This window comes from Eptesicus fuscus, chromosome 11, assembly GCF_027574615.1.
Source record: "Eptesicus fuscus isolate TK198812 chromosome 11, DD_ASM_mEF_20220401, whole genome shotgun sequence".
NCBI lineage: Eukaryota > Metazoa > Chordata > Mammalia > Chiroptera > Vespertilionidae > Eptesicus > Eptesicus fuscus.
Genome location: NC_072483.1, coordinates 77,758,053 through 77,782,486, shown reverse-complemented (window position 1 = coordinate 77,782,486; position 24,434 = coordinate 77,758,053). Strand labels below are relative to the sequence as shown.

General features: G+C 37.0%; 1 protein-coding gene across 1 annotated transcript in view; it reads right to left on the bottom strand.

The window, feature by feature from the left end:
- ERBB4 (erb-b2 receptor tyrosine kinase 4) overlaps positions 1 to 24,434 on the bottom strand; it is a 931,393-nt gene that overhangs the window by 210,861 nt on the left and 696,098 nt on the right. The window contains exons 13-15 of the mRNA XM_008145201.3: positions 18,373 to 18,505; positions 12,542 to 12,635; positions 6,386 to 6,540 (exon numbers count right to left, since the gene is read on the bottom strand). Of these exons, the coding sequence (XP_008143423.2) occupies positions 6,386 to 6,540; positions 12,542 to 12,635; positions 18,373 to 18,505 (382 nt within the window). The remainder of the gene's footprint in view (positions 1 to 6,385; positions 6,541 to 12,541; positions 12,636 to 18,372; positions 18,506 to 24,434) is intronic.

Sequence of the window (24,434 nt, the reverse complement as noted above, 5' to 3'; positions counted from 1 at the left end):
AAAAGGAAACATATACTATTGAATATAATATAATAACTTGATGCTTAATACCCATTAAAGATTGATTTTGGCAGAAAGTGAGTTAACATTCTTTAATGCTAGTCTCATGGATACTTTACATAATCACATTATTCCATTCCTTGGATGTGACTGTCTTTATAACATACTTATCTTTAAACATGAATTCATTTAAAAAGCAAATTAACTGGTTTCACCATACTGCAGTTTATCTTGACACTCTTTTTTAAAAGAGCAGTGCCATAACAGGCAAACAAAAACTGGTTTTAAACTGCCAAAATATTTAACGTAAACAGTAACAAATAAATCCTCTCCAAGGAAACGGATACGTTTAGACTCAGGTAACTAAAAGTCCACTGAGATTAACATTTACTAGTAAGTGAAATAATATAAATTTCACAAAATTCAGATGTACAGTCCCTATAATTTCATTCTGATGTATTCTAGAAATAGTCTTTTTCCAACTTCCAATGTACTTGAATTGCTTTTCTTTCTGTTTTTCCACATCAAAGACATATAGCTCCAGTGCATCAAGATTCCTCATACAGCTATAATTTATAGAACTGTCTAATTCAGTGGTAATGAAAATGACTTTTTCCAAACTAAAATTTCTTAAACATAAAAAGAAGTGATGTTAAAATCACTATATAATGAATAAAAATGTATCATGCATAAGGCCAGACTATCCATTATGTTTTTAAACAACTAAACATTGTTGAACTATTATTACTATGCCCCAAAATAATTATGTCACTATGTTCCTATTTCAAAACTATGTTATAACATTCAGACTAGGTAAAAATTGGAATTGGTTTGTTTTTGTTTTGAGGATTGTTTTTGAGAGGTCAGACATTTTTTAACATATGGGAAATACACTATAAAAAGTTTTTAATATGCAAATAAATAACTAGAGCACATAGTTTTTAATTGATACCATAATCTGTAATTAAACCTTTTTTGAAAATGGAAAATTAACTGCTTTAAAAGTTTCCAAATTGTCTTATTATGGTTTCTTTTTATTCAATTCTGAAGAACTTATTTTTTCTAGGTTCCTATTATATTTTCTTCAAAATGTTATTTTTAAATATACACTATTGCCATTTTGGGAAACTATTAGCCTACTTACTTCCAAGTGAGAATTTGAAAACTATGGTTAGTTTGTAATCTATGTCTTTTTTTTTAATCCTCATCCGAGGATATTTTTCATCAAATTTTTTAGAGAGAGTGGGAGAGAGAGGGAAAGGCAGAGAAAAATATAAATGTGAGAGAAACACATTGATTGGTTGTCTCCTGCAAGTGCCCTGGCCAGGGCCCAGGCCTGGGAGGAGCCTGCAACAGAGGTAGGTGTTCTTGACTGGAATCGAACCCAGGACCCTTTGATCCACAGGCCAGTGTTCTATCCACTGAGCCAAACCAGCTAGGGCTGTAATCTGCATCTTTATAATAATCTTTGGAAAATATTTCCAAGTGAAATTAAACTTGAGGAGAAAGTGTGAATAACAAAAAATCATTCACTCATTAAAAACAAAACAAAATTTGTGTAGCATGCCTACTCAGCATTCCTACCATTTTAGGACCTGGAGGTGAAAAAAGAAAAGACGAGTTAGACATTTGCCTATTTTTAATGAGCTCACAATTTAATGAAGGAGACAGATGAGGCAATAGGGACAGGGAAAAGTAGAACCTAGAGCATGAGACAGGAACCAGAATTTGAAACATAATAAAAAACCACCAGAGGGTTTCCAAGAAGTAGCGAAATGGCTGGCTTGTGTTATACATAGATCTCTTGGTGGAGACTGGTCAGTTCGGAGCCAGGAAGACATGTTTGTTACAGAGACTCTTTTAGTCTATTCAAAAGATGATGGACTAAACTAGGAAAATGGTACCTAGGATAGAGGCAAAGGGACAGACTAAAAAAAAAAAAAATCTCAGAAGGTATGGGGGGGGAAAAAAGAGAAGTTAATGGCTAATTTGATGATGAGAGGGGAAGAAAGAGTTAAGAATGACTTACATTCTAATTTTGAGACTAGTGCTACCATTAGTGAGAGAGTGCAAGATGAGGATCGTCGTTGTCTTGGGCGTGTTGGGGCAGGAGGAGTTGCTAATTTCAGTTTTGTGTAAGAGCTTAGTGTGGCTCTTCTATAATCCAGCAGGAAATGTTCCTGAGCAGCTAGAAAATGAATCTGCCGCTGGAGGGTGGGGGTAGAGGCAGACGGCACAGTGTAATAATCCATTTTGAAATAGTATACAGGAGAAAATTGAAATCATGTAAGTGAATGAGATGGTCGAAGAAGAACCTATAAAGTGAAAAAAGTATAGATTGAGACTGAAACCCAAGGAACTCCAATTAACTAGTGAGTCAATGACATGCGATGAGCTCATATCAGAAGCATGGGGGAAAATAATAAAGTACAATGAATTAATTACAGCATCCTTGAAGCCCAATCATAAGTGAACTTCAGGAAAAAGGGTGATCATCAGTGTCAAATGCAAGGAGAGGTCTAGTAAAATAAGAACTACTGAGAGTATTTCAGTTGTCATTGTTGAGCTCACTAGAATTTAGGTTGTTGTGAATTGAGAAGCTAATTGAGGATAGAGGTAAGCGAAAAGGAAAGAGAGAGAAAGAGGGGACAGGACATGTGCTAAAGAAAATTTGTTGAGAGACTTGTGTAGGATATTAGAGATTTAAACATATTTATAAGCTGAGTGTACAAGAAACAATGAAAGACAAAGAAGAATGAGGGTATGACTGAAGTGGTACTATCTTTCTCAATAAAAGTCAATGTGTATTTAAAGATGTATATTCTATTTCAACTCTGTACTTTATATAAACAATTATTTAGCACATACAATTTATATTGATTCAGCAAGATCACATAATAATGAAAAAAGCTTTTGAAGAGTCAAAAATCTCAAGTAAGAGGCTGAATAAGGATATGGAATAATACGACTTTCAACAAAATTAGTGTTCTAAAGTAGAACATTGATGGAAATATCAGAAAGAGAAATTATGATATATCAGTGTAACATTACAAAATATCTGGAATTTCAAATATTAAACTGTTTAATATTTGTCAGTAACATAGTTGAGATTTTTTTAAAACTTCTTTATCAGTTTATATATATGTTCACAAAATCTCCAAATTCTTAAATGAAAATGGAGGAATATTTAAAAATCAAAATTAAAATAGTGTAGACAATAATTCCACAACAGCCCATCTTTCCTCCTCTCTATCAAGAGAAATTATTTCACTAAATAAATTTAAAAATATAAAAAAGAATTGACAATAAAGAGTAAGACATAGAAGCAATTTAATAATATAAAATCATGCTTCTAATATTAACAGACATTTAATAAAGTTTTTAAAAAATGCCCTTATGAAAAATAAATATCCCAGTCCATGTCTAAAAACCAAATTAAATTGACATTTATCCTGGACTAGCGGCGCTAGTGAGGAAACTATAATCCCTGTCCTTATGGTCATTTAATTACATAGTAAACTTACAAGTCCACTTTAAAGATTTCTGTCTGGCTGATTTCACATATGAAAATCGTCCCTAACATTTAAATTCTTGCTCATCATTTCAAAATGTGGGCAAGGGTCTCTAAAAGACAGATTTAAACTGTTTAGAATAAAACTTCACTGCACAGTGACTTCCTAGTGGTCCAGAGCTGTCTTGCCTATTTCTGAAGTTGGCTATCACTCACTATTTCTGATGCCCAGCAGGTGTTTAATGAGAAAAGACTGCTAAACTACAGTCCTTTAGTCAAAACAAAAAGAGACAACATTATTATTTTCTTTTCTCTGGGAATATTAGTGAGAATCTCCTGACAGGTGCTAAATGGATAACCCACTTTTTTAAAAAGTATCTAAAGAACTTATTAGAGCCAATTTATCTAATGCACTTTTAGAGTAGTAAATGTGCTTTCAAGGTATTAAACAGATAATTTCATTTTCAGAAAATCATTAAACAGTATTCAAAGTCAGAAGTCTCCTTCTTAAAAAAATAAGTGATTTGAAAGACTATGTCCATTTACTTCGTTCTTGAATGATCCAGCTGACATAACATCGGCAGATAAAAGAAAAGCTGTTTTCTAAAGTGGAGCTGGCCTGGTGAGCTCACACATCCTAACAGGGTAGTAATTACATGTGTTTTGAAATAAAAATAGTCACTCGTCCCATCATGCCACCCTGCCCTGGCGATCTTTCAGGGCTGCGCAGAGCACTCCACTGCTGCAGGACGGATCTCAGTGCACAGTGCTTCCCAGCGGTGCTGTGCAGAGGGGATGCAGGAAACACGGACAAATCTAAATTCTGTTGGGTGGCTGGGGCCACAGAACTTGCATGAAGTGCGTGAACCCGGACCGTATGGAGGCTATTAGGAAAACACACAAAAGGGCCCTAAACTAAATAAAAGCAGAATCGGAAATCCTTCAGTCGCTCATTACTGAATCCATGTACCTTGGAAGATGCCAGGGAGTAGACTCTTCAAATTCTGTCTCCCCTCCATTCTGTAGCAGTGAATGTAAAAACATCTTTCTATTTACTGGGCGGTCCCCAATGATCTGGTCAGGTGTGTTCCCTATTACACCTGCCTACTCCTCCCTTTTGGCTGACATCCACCTGTGGTTGCTGTCGTAAATTGATATCTTCATTGTCTCTCCTTCTACTTCCCCCCATGATATACGTTTTCTTTTTATCGTATAATCACGATTTAAAAGGGCTGAGGGCAAGACACACCAGTGACACACGCAGACTGGGGCTCTGTGATCTCACTTTCATTTCCCTAATGGCTTCCTTGTTATTAGATTCGCAGAAACAGCAAAAGGCCTCCTTTTGAATGGCAACAGCTGTTGACGTCAACATTATATTAAATAATTTACTGGTTTAATTTTAGCCGCAAAACAATAAAACCCTCTTGTGGATGATGATTTCAGCGGCAAAGTTTTCCCTTTCAGTTGTTGGTGCTTCTGCTCCAGCAGTACCAGTAGTTTCTTCGTGAAATACTCTTAACCCAAGCGTGCCCAGAACTCACAAGGCGAGCTGTTTATTCCTTCTAGTTTCCCGGCAGTACAGTATCTGTGTGACCACTTCAGGGCCCTCAACCTGGGTGCTTATATCTAAACCAGTGAGTGGCATTAGCTCTTCCACGCTGAATCTGAATGGCACAATATGGCTTTACCTTTGAGGACCTGCCATTCCACAGGGCGACTTAAACTGATTTCTTGACCTGCAGGAAACTGTAGCAGCATCTGCACATTGATGCCCTCTTGGCAGAAGATAATGTTGCTTGCTTCACTTCTCCAATATCCCCCAACAGCTAGCCCTTAATTTGGCAGAAAAATCTCTTTACGGAATCTCACGCTTTCCTGCCAGAAATAAAGTAACCAAGATGATTCTCAACAAGTGGATGCGTTTGTACATGTGTGTGCACATGGGTATGGGCACTCACAAGAGAGATGAGGTTTTATGGACAGAAAGGAGAGAGAGCATGTGAAACTGCTCTCGATTCTAAAATTATCCACATTCTGGAGGAAAGAAAAAGAAAAGAAAATACCTTACTAGCATAAATTTGTTGGAAAAAAAAAAGTTGTTGGGATTTGTTTGGTAACTGACATTATTTCCATTATAGTTCAGTACTTTTCTTCGTTCTGTAAAATGTCTTTGTTATTCAACTGTTATCAGTATCGAAGATAAATCTACTTTTTATTTATTTTATAACATCTTTTTAAAAACAGAAAAAATGTGTGTCCATCTTTGAATTGTCCTACATCAAACAAAAAATAATTTCTCAGTTATAGGTTAACCTGTAACAAAATTATTTTCAAAAAAAGCACTCATAATTCTATTAAAACACACATTACTAGGGTCCCCTCTTTTCTGCCACTACTACTTTTGCTTATATTTTGTTGATGGAGTAATCCAAGGCAGTATTTCCAAAGAGAGCTAACCTTACTTTAAACTGGTTGTAACAACAAAGAAACAGAAAACCTCTGCTAAAGATTTTCTAAGCACACATCTTAAAAGTATGATTACTATCTTGTCATTTCTGATAACTTCAATCTCCTGTAAGTTTGAAAGAATTTTCACACTCCATACCAAGTATACCTGACACCAGCTTCTTGAAGACGGCAATAAAACAGTTCTGGTTAAAAGGAAATATTTCAAAGGGTATACATTTGCTTCCTTAAACCATTCTCTTAGAAAGGACTTTTCTTAAAGTCAACATGTTAAATATAAAGATGAATAGAATTTTGTATGAGAACACTATACATTTTGTAGCCTGTGTCAGGGATGCAGGCATGGGCGTGGACCTTTGGATTAGCAATACACGCAAGCCTGAGTCCCTGTCAGCCGATGCTTACCCTTGCGTGCAGTTTGGATGGCATGGGTGGCACTCCCGATCCTGATCAGCATACTTGAAAATGAAACTGTTTGCCCCCTGTAAGCCATCTGGACATTTTTCCACACAGTTTGGGCCATCCTTAAAATGGGAGCACTTTGTACAGTTGTCAGGTCCCTGAAATGTGAAAAACAAAGTAAATTAAACAAAGAAACATAGATGCCATTTACCCTGAAATGTATTTGGTTGGCTTAGATACTGAGACTTGAGTGGGTGGTCAATACGCCTCTATGTAATTGGGGAACATTTTCAGCAATAAAAATGGGGATGTAGCTCTTATAGATTTTTGATCAGCAACATTTTCCAAGGACTTTCAGAACACCAGTATTTTATTTCTGTAATTTATTAATAGTGATATTAAAGATCAACCACATTTGATAGCAACACTTTTCCCCCAGAAATATGAGAGATTTCTCACTAAATAGTTAATTTGGAAAAGAAAATGGTAGGAATTACACAACACCGAATTTCATATAAAAGTAAGATGTTAACTCTCCTTTGGTTGTCCAGTGACAATTTGAACACTAAATATTAAAAATCAATATGGCTGAATTATCAGAAATTAGGCAGTGTGGGCCAATAATAGTTCATTTCTACGTTAAACCAGCCTGTGATAATGCTAAAAACCATATCACAATGATTTTTAGGGATTTTACTAAATCATACAACAGTACTAAGAGCCACAGAAAGACATCCTATATAATAAAAGGCTAATATGCAAGTTGACTAAACAGCAGAATGACCGGTTGCTATGACACACACTGACCACCAGGAGGCAGACGCTCAACGCAGAAGCTGCCCCCAGGTGGTCAGTGCGCTCTCATATGGCTGGCGAGTGCAGCGGAGGTGGCAGGAGCCTCTTCTGCCTCTGCAGCAGCGCTAAGGATGTCCGACTGCTGGCTTAGGCCCGCTCCCCACTAGACATCCCCCAAGGGCTCCTGTCCTGCGAGAGGGCACAGGCTGGGCTGAAGGACCACCCCTCCCCCCCAGTGCACGAATTTCATGCATTGGGCCTCTAGTACTCTTATGGTCAAATATCCAAAGCTTCATAATAATAAAATAAATACATACAAAAAATTAATGGAGAAACTTATCTAAGAGTGAAATTAATATAAATATGAACATGATAAATTTAAATAAAACTGATGTTATACATTTATGTTTATAATATACAATAATTTTATAATATGTAGGATGTTAGTAAGCACTAATAATATGCATTAAATATATTACAAATACCTAAGTACCATAGCAAAAGTAAAAATTTAAAATGATATTAAACTTCTAATAATTTTACAAAAATCTAATTTGCATTTGGTGCTGGAGGAAACCTGCAAGAAATAAAGTAATATATCCTCTCATCATTTTGAGAATATTTTGATTAAAAATGCTATTTTCTAAGAGAGGCCCATGTGTTCACGTTCAGCTCTTTGAAATAATGATATCACTTGCTTGAAATCCACTTTTAGGTGTTCTTTTGGAATATCATATTGTCTTAGGATTCCTCTTTGCTGTGACCACCTCCCTGGAACTTCTTTCCCTGACCCATTTCTCCACGAAATCTGTCTATATTCCATAGGACTCAACAATTAGGACAGATCACACTGAACATCATTTGGAAAAATAAGATACTGTAAGTATAGAGGGAGAAAATTCATTTTATTAGGTTAATAATTACTGACAGTGTGAATTTGGGAGCCAAGAGCAAGCAGACTTTATACAGAGCTATGTGTTATGTAAGGGAGTGTGGGAATCAGTCCATTCACGAGAGTTATTTCATGTAAATGTTAACCCAAAAGCAGTTAGGCTTTGAAAACTGGTAACATAGGAATCCAGAAATCAAGAAATATGAAGTTTTAAAATTTAAAGAGAGAGGCTGCTGATGAAGAATAGTAGTGCCAAGAAGTCAAAACTGATCTGGAAGACTTTTCAGGAAATCATGACTGCTGAGGTTCCATCAAACACCTGTTTATATCTCTATTTTGATGTGAGACTTAGAGCTTTGAAAAAAATAAATTATCCTATGACACCTAATCCCTATTCAACTTGAAGAGTTTGCTATTGGAAACTTCTTATTTCCTTCCAGAAAAAAATACTTCACATGCTTCCAATTTTAACACCTGCTCATGGGTACTTAGGCACGTAATGCCTTCTATTATACAAAATCATTTACTGTGCAAGTATGCTCAGTGGCATGACTTATTGTACAAGACAAGAGACATGCTGATGTCTGCTTGCAGAACACAAGAATATAACTTACTATGAGTAAATTAGGCAGCTACAAGTGGCAACTAGACATTATTTTTCTATAAAATTGTAATGCAAAATAATGTCCAGGTAAATCAGAAGATATAAAAATTATGAAGCTAAAATTAAATTCACATTTAAATTTAAGTACACTATAATAAGATAAATTGTTTTTGTTTGCTTATTTTTTTTCAAGTATCTCAACTATTTCATTGTGTTATCATTATACAAAACCTGATATCCTAAGCTGAAATAACTAAAAAATGTCATGGCAAATTTCAAAAGAAATGAAATGTACTGTTTCTCCACCTCATTTCAATAATAAATAGATATATGTGTGTCTAATGCTTATTCTTTTATCATTATATTCCCAAAGCTTTTAAGAACCTAGGTTCAGAGAATGAACTAATAAATGCAATAATCGAAAACATAGGTGAAGGCAATATTCTTCCTTATCTCTGATTTTAAGCTATCCTTGGACTCAATAAATTAGACAGACAACTATAAGATAGACCACATCCTGATGGAAACAATGCATTTTTTTTCTCAGTGACAATGTTTTTCCCAAGCAGCAATTGTAAGAGACAAAACTGCTTTTCACCAGTAACCAATTCTCTTCCACTTCCAATTACATGGAATCTTGAAATTCTCTTCTCACCAGAGGTGAGGTATATCTTGCTTTGGACAATGAAATTAAATAGCAGGCATTTATAGAACTGCCAATGCTAAACTCTTCAACCTTCTCTTTTCCTGCTTCTGTGATGCAGGTCACAATGTAATAAAAGAATGATTTAAAAGAAACTCATAAACTAATTATTTACTAGAATAATTTATGCCACAGGAGCCAGCATGAGGAATATAAAGAGCATGGATTTCTCTAGCAGTCTGACATGGTCAGAGGAGATGGTAAATTCTTGATTACACTAAATATACATTTCCAAAGTGTCAGTCTCTCTAAAAGAGATTTTATTATTCTATGACTTATGGTCAAGAAGGTGTCTAAATATGTTAGTTTTAAAAGAAGTCTTATATCAATATCTCTTTAATAACCCACTATGAAACTTTATTTCCCTATGTTGTTTCATGACATTCTTTACAAAATCTCTATTTCTCAATCTCTATTTCTCAATCTCTATTTCTCAAGCCATTTTCTTTTGCCACTAAGGATAGTAATGGAAAATTGTATTTTCCATTACTATCCTTAGTGGCAAAAGAAAATGGCTGCATATGCCCTTTACATACATGGAGATCATTACGTATTAAACTGTCTTTTAGACTGGTTCTTCAGGCCAAATCACACCACTTCTTTTTCTCAGAGATCTGATTTTCCAAGTTTTCCACATCCTTCTTCAGATGACGTTCCAGTACGGCTCACTGGGGCATAGTGGAAGTTTGGAGGGCTCAATGATTTTTTTTCTAAGTTAATTAAGTGCTGAATGAGCACTGTGGCAGAAAAATCAAAATTCAATTTTAAAATAAATTCTTACCAAGAAATGTTGAGGCCTTGGCTACACCCAAATGTTGGTTCCTAAGTCATCTATTGAGAGATGACTCAATACACAAATGAACTGGAAATTTTTTAAAAAGGATGAATATGACACTTTGGAATGACAAACACATACCAATTTCATTATTAAAATAAAGCCTGAATGATGGGACTCAAAGGGAAGACTGAAAAGTAATGATCATTTTCTCTGTGAGGCTAACTTCAAACTCTATAAATGTCAACTTATCCATGAAGACTTCCTGATCCCACACCCTCTACCACACCTTCTCCTAAAATTTCCATAGCTCAATTTTCCTCTTTGCCATAGTACTTATCACACTGCTTAAGACTTTAGTTTGTATTTGCCTTCCTCCTTCTTTCAATGGGCCTTCATAACTATTATGTTAACAACTAGAGGCCCAGTGCATGAAGATTCATGCACTCGGGGGCGTCCCTCAGCCCAACCACCCTCTCACAATCCGGGACCCCTCGGGTAGGGTCCCTAGGCCTGGCCTGAGATCAGGGCCTATCAGGTCTTTCCTTCCCAGGTCTGCAGGAAGCTGGCCCCACCCCCGCTGCTGCCACTGCTTGCCATCTGTGCAGCACTGCCTCCCCTTCCCTGCCACCAGAGGCCTCCCTCTGCAGGCGACAGGTTGGGGTGCAATGGATTGGCTGGCTTGGGCCTCCCTCTTTCTTTGCTGGGGGGTAGGGCCAGCCATGCAAGGGGCTGTCAGCCTACCTGATTGCCCCTAAGTGCTAGCCTACCTGCCTGATCACCCCTAACCACTGGTCTGCCTACCTGATCACCCCTATCCACTCTGCCTGCCTGCCTGATCGCCCCTAACAGCTCGCTTGGGGGCATGGCCAGTCCAGTGAGGGTCTGTCTGCCTACCTGATCACCCCTACCGCTGGTCTGCCTACCTGATCTCCCCTAACCACTTGCCTGCCTATCTGATCACCCCTAACCACTGCTCTGCCTACCTGATCACCCCTAACCCCTCTGCCTGCCTGATTGCCCCTAATCGCTTGCTTGGGGGCGGGGCCAGCACTGACTTCCAGTTGGTCAGCCTCTGGTTGTCGCAGGAGCCGACCGCCAGTTGCCTGCCATCCATTGCAGGCTCTCCGCTTTTGCCCAAGGCCGGAAAAGCCTCCTGTGGAGGCTTTTCCGGCCTTGGGCTCGGCCACACTCCAGCATCCCGGTGACGGATCGCAGGAGCCGACCGCCAGTTACCTGCCATCCGTCGCATCTCAGCGTCGCCAATCAGCCACCCGGGCCACCCAGAGTCCTGCCCCCTGCGCCTCCGCTGGCCCAATCGTGGGCATAGCGGAGTGATGGTAATTTACATATTACCCTTTTATTATGTAGGATGACATAATAGTTAAATAATTAAACACAGAATATTATAGTTTACCTCAAAACAACACCAACTTTCACATTTTCATATCTTTGCATATTTCTGCACTCCAGATTCTTATTCAAAGCATAGCTCAAACATCACTTCTCTATGGCCTGCTTTGATGGCCTACTTTCCATCCCAAAGACAGATTTAGTTCCTCCCTCAACTTTGTTCCTATACCAATCCTATATAATAAAAGCCTAATATGCTAAGTGTCCAGTTGACCAGTTAGCTGTTCAACCAATCAAAGCATAATATGCTAATGATATGCTAAGGCCACTCAACCGCTCACTATGATGCACACTGACCATCAGGGGCCAGTCGACCAGTTGACCAGTCGCTATGACATGCACTGACCACCAGGGGGCAGACACTCCAACCGGTAGGTTAGCTTGCTGTGAGGTCCTGCCAATTGGGACTGAGTGAGATGGGCCAGACATACCCTGGAGCCCTCCCGTGGTTCCTCCCCAGCAGGCCAACCTCCTGTGTCCCTCCCCAGCACCGATTGTGCATTGGTGGGGTCCCTTGGCCTGGCCTGGGCCCTCTCGCAATCCAGGACCCCTCAGGGGATGTCAGAGAGCCAGTTTCAGCCCAATCCAGCAGGCCAGGCTGAGGGACCCCACTGGTGCACAAATTCATGCACCGGGCCTCTAGTTTATAAATATTTTAGTTTATCAATTATTTTTCTTCAAGTTAATTACTTGTTCATCTCTGTTTTCTTTTCAACACTGCAATCTTCAGGGTCAAATCCATATCTCCTTTTGAATACATAATCTGGTACTTAAATATTTAAGAAATTAAATTTTTACATATTTTACCTCCATTACCAAACTTAAAAAAGTCTCTTGAGGGTGAAATATCAAACATGATCCCCCCTTACATCCTATAAACACCTATAGAATGAATGGATGAGCAATACAGCAATGACACAAACACTCACACATGAAACTCAATAAGGCAACGCAAGGACAGATGTCCTCAGGCTTACCGGTCCATGGCACGTGAGGATGCCATCTTCCATCTTCTCACACTGGGGGTCACACTCCACACAGATGGAGCTGTTCGCAAACTCCCGAAATTCTCTGTGAAAACATCAGCTGCATGAGGTGGTGTAAGCAAACAAGCTGTCAACTTAACAAATGAAGTAACATCTGCTAAAAGTCCTATTGGCAGAGTAAATTCTAGAGTTTGTTTCTCTCTGTGCCAGGAGCATCAGAATCATTTCCCTGTACATTAAGGAGTAAGTTCTCCATTAGGAGGGAAGATAAACTGCAGCCAGATGGCTCTCCTTGGCCTCCACTGGGTTCAACGATAGACTCATTCAGAAAACCTCTCACTTGTGAGAGATACTGTAGCCATCTCAAAAAAAAAAAAAAAAAAAGGAAAACTCTTCTGATGACACAGCAGAACCATTTTAACTTTTGAAGTAAGGCTATCTCTATAAAATTTTACTCTTGGTGGAAGCTTTGTTATTTTAAACTCTGAAAGGACTATTGTAATTTTTTTGTTGCAAAGTTGCATGAATGTTCTCCATCCTTGTCCTTCAAATCCCAAGACTCTTTCATTTATTTTTGGTGAAACTTCAAAAAATGCTTTGATTTCTTTTCTTCTTTTAAAATATCTGCCTTAGAGAATTAGAGAAAAGACCTTTTTATGGTGGGTTTTATTTTCTCAGATTATTGATCTAATAACATTTTTTTCAGTTTAAATTCCTTTTGAAGTAATTTTATATGGCCTACAATAAAAAATAGTTTAATGGTAACATTCTAAACTTGATAATTAAAATCTGGAATGATGATCATACCTCCTCACACCGTTACATATTGTGACTATTTGAATATTAAATGTTATCCATATAAGTTTGATAATCCATATCTACTCTAAAATTTTCATTTTAATAATTGGTTATCAGTCATGTCCAATATGTTTAAATGATTCCATTCCCACTACTGTGTGAGTGGGTGTGGTAATGGGCAAAGGTAACTTAAGATGTCATTAGCAAAACTTGAGCCCTAGCCAGTTTTGCTCAGTGGATAGAGCATCGGCCTGTGGACTCAAGGGTCCCAGGTTCGATTCCGGTCAAGGGCATGTACCTTGGTTGCGGACACATCCCCAGTAGGGGGTGTGCAGGAGGCAGTTAATTGATGTTTCTCTCTCAATGATGTTTCTAACTCTCTCTCTTCCTTCCTCTCTGTAAAAAATCAATAAAATGTATATTAAAAAACGACAACAAAAAAAACTTGACTAAATATTTATAGCTACTGTATTGTTTTGTGCCTTTGTACTATGAGCTACCATTCCAACCTAATAGCATTGCAAATATAGCAATTATGGATTAATTAGGTGATAAATTCAAATTTATTTTTCCCTTGAGTGAAATATTTCCTTTTTTTTTCCATAGTAAACTATCTCATTTGGTTACTGTAAAGCCTTAATAAATGACAGAAGTCCAAAGCATGGGCTCTATTTTCTATTGGATAGATTAATTCGACACCTATTCCAAGGCAAAATAATTACATTTGGTTTTCAAAATGAATAGCATAAACTGATGGTTTAGTTACGTGTAAATGCAAATATTTAATTGCCTGGATTTAACATTTTCAAAGTGCTAGTTTGCTATTGATTGTTTTATGATTTTTCTTATGTTTAAAATTGCAATGAATCAAAACAGATTTTTTCTTGCATGTTTCATCAACATGAGTGATATAAAATACTTAACTAGGAAATCTGCAGAATATAAAGGGAAACATGGCCTCCTATTGGGAGGAGTACCTAAATTGTAAAGAGAATCAGAAGCATTATCTATTTAATGATAGTGCATGACCGTTACAACAAAGATTGTGTCATCAGCAAATTATTTATTTTGCAAACAGGTTTCTGAGGTGACTAAAGGGTTATGGTACTAAATGAAGGTCATAAATTTTGTGATACTAGAACATAGGTCATGCTTATCTCTCTCTTCTCTAAAATCTCCTTTCTGGCATGCAGAGTTGATATAAAGTTAATATGTGATTAAAAATTACTACAGCGCTAGCCAGTTTGACTCAGTGTCAGCCTGAGGACCAAAGGGTTGCAGGTTTGATTCTGGTCAAGGGCATGTACCTCAGTTGCAGGCTCCTCTTGGCCTGAGCCCTGGTCAAGAGGCACCCGATCGATGTGTTTCTCTCACATTGCTATTTCTGTCTTTCCCTCTCTCTTCCACTCTCTCATTCCAATGGAAAAATATCCTTGGATGAGGATTAAAAAAAAAAAATTACTAGAGACAATCTAGCTGCCTTTTCTTCTATGGACTACATTTCCATTTGTAGGGCTCCTGGCTTTCTTCCCTTCTGCTCTCAGAACAGATACTTCTTACAGCTTCTATGACTCCTGCTCTATATTGTTAATGCCTCCATCAGTGTTCTGTTTCTTCCTGGTCCACCTTGCCAGAGATTCCCTTTCACTGGAATCCGACCTAAGAAATCAGTCTACTGAGCATGTGCATCGCATCCAGAGTGCTTTATTCCTTGTTTTTGATGCTCTACATTTTTCAGTTTGTTGTGTGTCTGCTACCTTAGCCAATCCTATGATCAATAACAAATACTTTGAAGTCACACCCTCCTCAAATTCAAATCCCAGGATCCAGGCTAATATTTCTAGGCTTTAAATCCCTCAACTTCTCAAAGCTTCAGTTTTTAAGCATCCTCTGTAAAAGGGAAAAAAAAATGTTTCAATGAGAGGTTGTGATTATTAATGTAAAAATGCCTACAAAGAGCTTAGACAGGCACTCTTTTTGATGTTTCTGTGCTCTTAAAGTTTCAGAAGTGTTTAATCACAGTGCCAGATAAGAAGAATGCAAGATTCCATTGCAATTAGCTTTCTCTTTCATTTTGATAGCGTGTGCATTGTAGTTAAGGGTTGCCCAAATCTAGTGACTCAAATGATTTGAATTTTGAGTGTTAATAGCTAGAAGTTGGCTGATTTTCTTCTAACCCTTTTTCAAAAGTCCTCTATTTAGGATTTCTTCTCTTATGATAATAAACCTCTTTTATAAATGTGAATAAGATTTTGGTAAATGTCATACTGTATTTGTATTTATTTTTAGCAGTTTCTAAGGTAACTTTTCTACCTAACCATTTGATCAGCTCATATTAATAGACACAGAAAGAAAATAATGAGTTTTAATGGGCAGAACGCTAATAAAATGTTATTATCTATTCCTCATTTAATAATCACAACTATTTTATGAAGTTGGCACGGTAACTATTCCCGCTGCCATAAAAGAAAACGGAGTTTACAATGGTTAGGTTATTTGTCCAAGGTTGGACGTTCCAACTAGAGAGTGATGGTTAGCTTTGAATTCATTTTCCCTCACCTGCTGTTTTAACTATGAGGCAATGTTGGGAGAAATTATCCACTCCCACAAAACTGGAGATGAGTAAGTATATCCTTGCTTGGGTAGACAAGAATTACATCAGATTCTTATAAGATACTGTTGTTTATTTTTCAAATTAACCCTGTGAGTATGACTTTCTAGGGCCCTATCACTTTTTCAAAATACATAAAAAGTTTTACATTTCTTTAATTCATTTCATTTAATAACATGGAAAATGGTAAGTTTTCAAAAACAATCTGGTAATCATTGTTTACTTAGGAAACTGGTAATTTTCCTTTACTTAGTTTTCATTGTTTTGCACAATTGAGAGAGAGGATGATGTATACATCCACATATTTATCAATTTCATATTTCTGATAAGTTTAAAATGAAATATTTTTTTAAAAAGCTATGGCATCTGAAAAGGAAAGAGAATGAACATGATGCCCTGGGTTGTAGTAATGGCTTGGGCCCCTTACAGTGTTATGACCTTGGCCAGTACTAATTCTACCAGTTCTCAGTGATTATAAGATGCTGCTATAATAACATGAATCCTAGTATTCATTACTTCTTTAGAACTGCACATATACAGAGTGGCCAGATTATTATTATCTCTGAATGCATAATAATCTAGCCACTCAGTGTATATCCTATATAATAAAAGGCTAATATGCAAATTGTCCCCTCGACCAGGAGTTTGACCAGCAGGCAGGCTGGCCAACCACCCATGTCCCCTCCCCCTGGCCAGATTATTATTATACATTCAGAGATCATAATAATCTGGCCACTCAGTGTATATTCAATAAACTTTTACTATAACATTCACTTAATGGAATTAAAGTCTATTAGTTTCATTTTAGGGGTATCAATTGCCACCCACAAACAAGCATATTTTAATCTAAGCTACTTTATGTACAGAAAATATATTACTTTCATAAAAATAAACAACCATGAATACATTTCACTGAGACAAACAGCACATAATTTGTTATTCGTTATCAAATGTATGAGCTGATTGTACCTTGCAAAAATAACAAGCTGAAATTTTCCTGAAAAACTATTAAATTCTAATTTAAAAATTTTATACTTAATTTTCTAATTTTAATGTTTTTCCTCTAAATTGCATGGACAGAATTAAATTTGGTCATCTTTCAAAGAAGAGATATATCATTATTACTATTATTCAAAATAGTAGACTTGGGAGGGGTTTAGGGTAGAGGGGGTCAATGGGGGGAAAAGGGAAACCTCTGTAATACTTCAAAAAATAAGATAAATTAAAAATTATATTACTATGATTCAGACATTTTAATTTTTCTTTTATAAAATACAAAATTATAATGTTATCTAGGATCATGAAAACAGTTGCTAAAATTGGACAATTCATAAGGCAGAAGAAGAAATGAAATAAAGAAATTCAAAACTGCAATTTTACAAAACTGTTGAAAGTACTCACTGTGAGCAATATAAAAAATTTTGACTCAGGGACAGTACTGAAAAATGTGTTATAACACTAATGAAGGACAACTATGATGCATGAAATGGCATGTTATGATAAAGTGATTTTATGAGCATGTGAGATGTCATGCAGGAAGGTATATACTAGGTTTTATTATAGTAATAGAAGAAATGTAAAACATTTTATTTAAATTATTGCTTAGGTTATCTTTAGAAAGTGGCAGAACACTTAGAAAAACCTATTCAACTACAAATTATGAAGGTAGTTTTTCTATAAGGCTAAGCAATTGTCAGAGACATAGAAATGTGTGTCATTCCTAAAATAAAATCAAATAGACATGCAACCTAAATGGAAAACATAAATAAAAGTTATGTATAATTAAAGGTGAACATTAGTAGAAATTATGAGAAAAAAAGACTATTGGGACATATAAAAGGAAAGATTGCTTATAACAATCCTTTTTAGAAGGAGAGGAGAAATATATTTTCAATTTTATTTAAAGTAAATTTCAATAATTTGTTAATAATTATCTGTTTTGTTACATGTTTTTAAAATGTGAATAATAGTCAATATATATTTGGACTTGATATTTCCAGTAATATTATTTACTCTTTTAATAATTCATCTATAAGTTGTCTACTTTATGCAACTAAAGCTCTCCTTAGTATAAAAATCTTGGCTTGTATACCCATACTGAAATTTTATAATATTCTTATCATTTTATTTTATTTTATTTATTTTATATTTTATTGATTTTTTACAGAGAGGAAGAGAGAGATAGAGATAAACATCGATGAGAGAGAAACTGATCAGCTGCCTCCTGCACACCCCCTACTGGGGATGCCCGCAACCAAGGTACATGACCGGAATGAACCCGGGACCCTTGAGTCCGCAGGCCGACGCTCTATCCATGAGCCAAACCGGTTTCGGCATATTCTTATCATTTTAAAATCTGAATCAACCAGTACCTCAAAAGTCAAGAGGTAAAGGTGACATGTAAGATCCTTACCCATCGTAGAGGTTACAAGAGTCTATGCAGGTCCTGCCCCTGCTGAAGCGACGGCAGGACAGGCACTGGTCTGGCCCGGGTCCCCAACAGCCATCGCTTGAGCACAGATGGTTACACACCATTCCTTCAGCAGCTGGAAAACACACCAAAATCAAAAGGAAATAAACAGAAGCTTGTGTCACAATTTACAATCCTATATAATAAAGAGATAATATGCAAATTGACCCTCACACCTTCACACAAGATGGCTGCCCCCATGTGGTCAAAGATGGCTGCCACAAGATGGCCGGCAGGGGAAGGTAGTTGTGGGCAATCAGGCCAGCAGGGGAGGGCAGTTAGGGGCGGCCAGGCTGGCAGGAAGGGCAGTTGGGGGCGACCGGGCCTGCAGGAGAGGGCAGTTCGGGGCGACCAGGCCTGCAGAGGAGGGTAGTTGGGGGCAATTGGGCCAGCAGGGGAGCAGATAGGCATTGATCAGGTTGGCAGGGGAGTGGTTAGGGGGTGATCAGGCTGGCAGGCAGGCAAGCAGTTGGGAGCCAGCAGTCCCAGATTGTGAGAGGGACATCCCCTGCGGAGTCCCAGATTGGAGAGGGTGCAGGCTGGGCTGAGGGACATCCCCGCCTCCCCAGTGCACAAATTTTGTGCACTGGGCCTCTAGTTTTAATATAAATCCAAGTAAAGCTATTTCTGTAGGAGTTTGTTTGAAAGAGATCTATGGCAGACCACTTTGGTGGCCTCTCTAGTCACCATTATTCACATTAACCCCAACTTCTTCCATATTGCAGAGCTCAGTCACTGTGGTTGTGTAGCAACATTGCGTTTTTTAAAAAAATGAACAAATGCCAATTGTTTACATCCTAACTCTAGGGAGAAGGTGTGATAGAAATTGACCTTCCAGTTAAGGTAAGGAAAAAAATCCACATCTTTCTCAAGTCAACCCTTTGTTCCACAATTACACCAAACTTTTGGCTTCAATTCCATAGGACAGCATCATTAAGATAACAAATGACACTTGTTATAAGACAAAAATAATATTAAACGAGCAAATGAGCATGGCTGGTGTTGCTCAGTGGTTGAGAGTTGACCCATGAACCAGGAGGTTGCAGTTTGATTCCCAGTTAGGATTTCAGGCTCTACCGCCTTTAGGGGGCATGCAGGAGGTAGCCAATCAATGATTCTCTCTCAACATTGATATTTGTCTCTCTCCCTCTCCCTTCCTCTCTGAAATCAATCAATCAATATATATATACATATATATATATACACACACACATATATATATATATATATATATATATTTTTTTTTTAAAGAGCAAATGAAAGAAAAAAGAATATATGAAAGATAAGGGGAGAAAGGAATAGAAATAAGATACAAGTTTAAAGATGTCTGCTGTAGTCTCAGTATTTGGATTTGCATTTCCCAAATGATTAAAGATATTGAGACTCTTTTAATGTGCTTATTTGATATCCATATATCTTGTTTGGCGAAGTGTCAACAGCCTTATGTCCATTTTATATTGGAATGGTTGTTTTCTTACTATGGATATTTAGAGTTTGTTATTAAATTCCATAAGTATTTTCTCCCAAGTCCTAGCCTTGACTTTTCCTGCTTTAATATTGTTTTTTAAAAAGAACTTTTAACTTTGGTAAATCCAATTTATCAATTTGTTCTTTTGTGAATTGTGCTCTGGGTATCATATCTAAGAAGTCTTTGTCTAACCGAAAGTAACAAAGATTTGCTCTGATGTTTTATTTTAGAAGCTTTATGAGTTTTGGTGTTACATTTATGTATACATCCATTTTGAGTCAGTTTGTGTGTATGGTATTGTATTAGTCAGGGTTCTAAGAGAAACAGAACATGATTCTAAAATACTGAATCAGCTTTGTATCCCTGGAATAAACCCCATTTGATTATGCTGAATATTAATTTTACATACTGTTGAGTGCTATTTGCTACTACTTTGTTAAGGATTTTTGCTTCCATATTTTTGAGAGATATAATGGTTCATACTTTAAATTTTTTCATGAGTGTAGGGCACTTTTTGTTCATACATGGGTGCTAATCTTCAACTCTATCATGCAAAGTAGGAATGCTTATTCATTTGACAAATGGGCAGAGGTTCAGAGAGGCTAAACTGCTCAAGGTCACAGGTGTCAGATTAGGGGTTTAAACCCAGTCCTGCCTGGGCTCTTTACTGCCCAGTGGGGACGAAAGCCCCAGCTCCCTTCTCTGCCTTCTCTGACACCATCTTGTGGGGGTTGGGGCATTTCTCTACAGCCTGGCGAAGGTGGGAAGCCTACACTCCTATTCTTCTGATGCACAGGTGAAGTTGGGGCTACAGATTTTTCCTTTGACACTTGGCTGGGGCTGAACAGTTATTGTCTAAAAGGTTTTTGTCTTGCTCCTCTGCACCTTTCCAGGCCCTTTGGAAGAGAAAACAGACTTTTGTTGGGGGCTTTTTTGGTCTGCACCTGTTCATGTTTCTGAGTTGCCAATTTCTACACCTCCAAATCTGGGATATATGAGACAAAGATAAAATCTAGGGAACTCACATCTGTGTGCTTCTTGGATTTCAGGGTGCCAAACCTGTCTTCCTTCTTCTCTCTTCCTTCCAAAAATTTTTATGTTTCTGTTATGTATATAATACTCATTGTTTTTAGTTGTACTCAGCAAAAGGACTAGAGAAAAGTATATCTACTTCATCTTCTCAGGAGCAGAAATGTAGTATATCTCTTTAAGTGACTGCAGTCTATTTGGAAGTTATATTTTACTACTTCATACAAACTCTAAGGACCTGAAAATAGGATACTTCCATTTCTCCATTCCTAACCTTTGAGCTATTGTCATACACTTTACTTTTCCATATGCTTTTCACTGCACACTCATAATTTTAAACATTAGATTGTCTTTGGACATGATTTAAATAATAAGATAATCTATAATAATAAAAGCCTAAGCGACCATCGCAACCGAATGGATGACCGAACAGGCTGCGTGGGGCGACTAGGCCGGAAGGGGGGTTAGTAAGGGATGACCAAATGACTGAGCAGCAGGCTGTGTGTGGCGACCAGGTCCGCATGGGGGCAGTAAGGGGCAACCAGGCCAGTGGGCGGGGGCAGTTATGGGCAAGCAGGCTGGCTGGGGGGAAGGGGGCAGTTGGGGGTGACCAGGGACGGCAGGGGGGGACCAAACCAGCAGGGGGGGTGCAGTTAGGGGTGATCAGGCAGGTAGGCAGGTGAGCAGTTAGGAGCCAGTGGTTCTGGATTGTGAGAGGGATGTCTGACTGCCGGTTTAGGCCTGATCCTAACAGTCGTACATCCCCCGAGGGGTCCCAGATTGGAGAGGGTGCAGGCTAGGCTGAGGGGACCCCCCCATGCATGAATTTAGTGCACCAGGCCTCTAGTTTTATATATTTATCCATGGAGTGTTCTTAATCCCATGTATAGAATCATATATTCGTCTGGCATTGTTTCCTCCTGACTAACAACCTTCCTTTACTATTTCTAGGAGTGTGGTTTTCTTCCCTGTGCTGCTCTCTTCTCTCTGGCACTGTCTGCAGACTTGAGCCTCTTTGGGCTATCAGCTCCGCCTCCTCAACTCAAGAGTCTTTGGGATTCTACCTGGGTCTCTCCAGACTGTACTATGGCTCAAAAATTCTCAACGTAGTTAGCCAGAGCAATCACAAGGCTCGCCTCATTTGTTTCCTCTCTCTGCTTCATTATCTGATATCTACTCCCTTGCCAACTGTCATTTCATATATTTTGTCCATCTTTTGGTTTTTTCATGAGGAACGGTAAATATAATCCCTTTTATTCTATCCTGGTAAAAGTAGAATCTGATATTTATTTCTAAAAATCCAAAGTAAGATTACTTGCTGTTTCTTGCTTCTTGTGTATAAACACAATTTTTATATAGAATTTCTCCAAAATGCCCATAGCTTCTAAACATCCATAAACTTTATTGAAAATTATAGTTCCTTCTAATCTATTTTAACTTATTTAATTTTTAACATTATTATAAATAACATAAAGGTGAATTTAAAAAATAACCCGAAAGAACAGAGATCAAATAGAGTGTTTTCCTGTGTACATAGGATTGTCCCTCTTCTCAAATAGATTTTCATTTTTTAGGTAACTCATCAGTTTTGCAGACCAAAGTGGTACTCTCCATTTTTAAAGATGTATTAAATTGAAATAGCATATATTATAACTATTTTTCTCTTCTTATGTGGAGACATTTCTTTTCAAAAGTTGAATGATTTGTTGCTCAACTTGGGAAATTCTGACAGTTTATCTCCTATATTGATTTTAAACTAATTGCAAGAGTTCTTTCCTTCTGACTCATTCAGTTCTCTCACCGTGCAAAAGAAATGTCAGTAGAAATGGAATCTTAATATAGGTCTCATATCACTGATTCCCTAGGAGTAAAAGTGACTTCCCACTGATTTATGAAGATGTAAGAAGTAAGAAAGTTCAATCAAGCTGATGGAATATAAATGTTTAAGAACAAAATCTATATAATAGCTTAAGAGTTAAAAAGGAGCAAAGATAAATTATATTAATGGATATAAAGCTATAATACCCATTTTTATAAACATTCAGCCATTTTAAGGTTTTTTATGAACTATTTCATAGTCTGAAACATATATGAATTTACATATAATTCTCATATATACTTGCTTATGGAATAAACATGATCATCAGAGGAACCCTTGAAGAGGGGGAAAAACACACCATAAGTTACATTACAAATGCAACTTGTAAAGATAAGTAGAATATATTCAAAATCATGTTGCTCAGTGTTATGAATCTCTGGCTCTTCGTATTAATCACCTTCATATTTGTATAGAAAACATAATCAATGCCTCAAATTCTTAGTTTACCTACTTGTCTAAGGCCAAAAAATACATTTTAAGATTCCGCCTTCAGGCTGTTGGTAAAGGTATCAGTACCTCTTTGTTACTGCCCATTTCCTGATAATCCATCAACTCCCTGATCTACTTATTTCTACATATTATTTTTTTGGGGGAAATGGACAAATGACTATTTTTGAAAGGAGATAGGATAGTATAATATTGGGTTTTGGAATCTGCAAATAGTCAACTTAATGTGAAGCCTGGTTATTTTTCATGTTCTTCTTTTAATTTATCTATATATTGTAACACTTTTGGTAATAAACAAGTATTCCTTTTATAATAACAATAATATAGAGACTTATTACAAAATAAAAACTAAACAAAAAACACTATATATATATTTTTTTTTAATTATTATTTTTTTGTAGTTTGAAAACCTCTCACTCTTGTCCCTTCACCCTCCCAAAGCTGCTATCAGCTACTCTATAACAAGTGGAACTGTTTTGTCATATGGTAGTATTTTTAAAAATTTTTGAGGATCCTCCATACTGTTTTCCATAGTGGCTGTACCAAATTACACTCCTTTTCCCCACATCTCATCAGCACTTTTCTCTTCTCTTTTGAAAATAGCCATTCTAACAGGTGTGAAGTGATATCTCACTGTGGTTTCAATTTGAATTTCCCTGGTGATTGGTGATGTTGAGCACATTTTCATATATTTGTTAATCATTTGTATGTCTTCTTTGGAGAAATGTTCATTCAAATCCTCTGCCCATATTTATTCAGATTTGTTTTGTTTTTGTGGGTTTTTTTTTGTTTTTTGTTTTTTGGTTTTTTTTGGTTATTGAGTTGTATGAGTTTTTTATGTCGTTTGGATATTAACACCTTATCAGATACATAATTTGCAAATATTTTAGCCCATTCTGTAGGTTCCCTATTCACTTTGTTGATGGCTTCTTTTGCTTTGAAAAATGATTTAGTTTGATTTAGTTCCACTTGTTTATTTTTGCTTTGTTGCTTCTGTTTTTGGTATTGTATTCATAAAATCATTGCCAAAACCAATATCAAGAGGCTTATCTCCTATGTTTTATTTTAGGAGTATTATGGTTTATGTCTTACATTTAAGTCCTTAATCCATTTTGAGTTAATTTTTCCAGCTTTCAGCAGCCACTTTGGCATTCCTCTGCTTGTAAATACATCATTCCAACC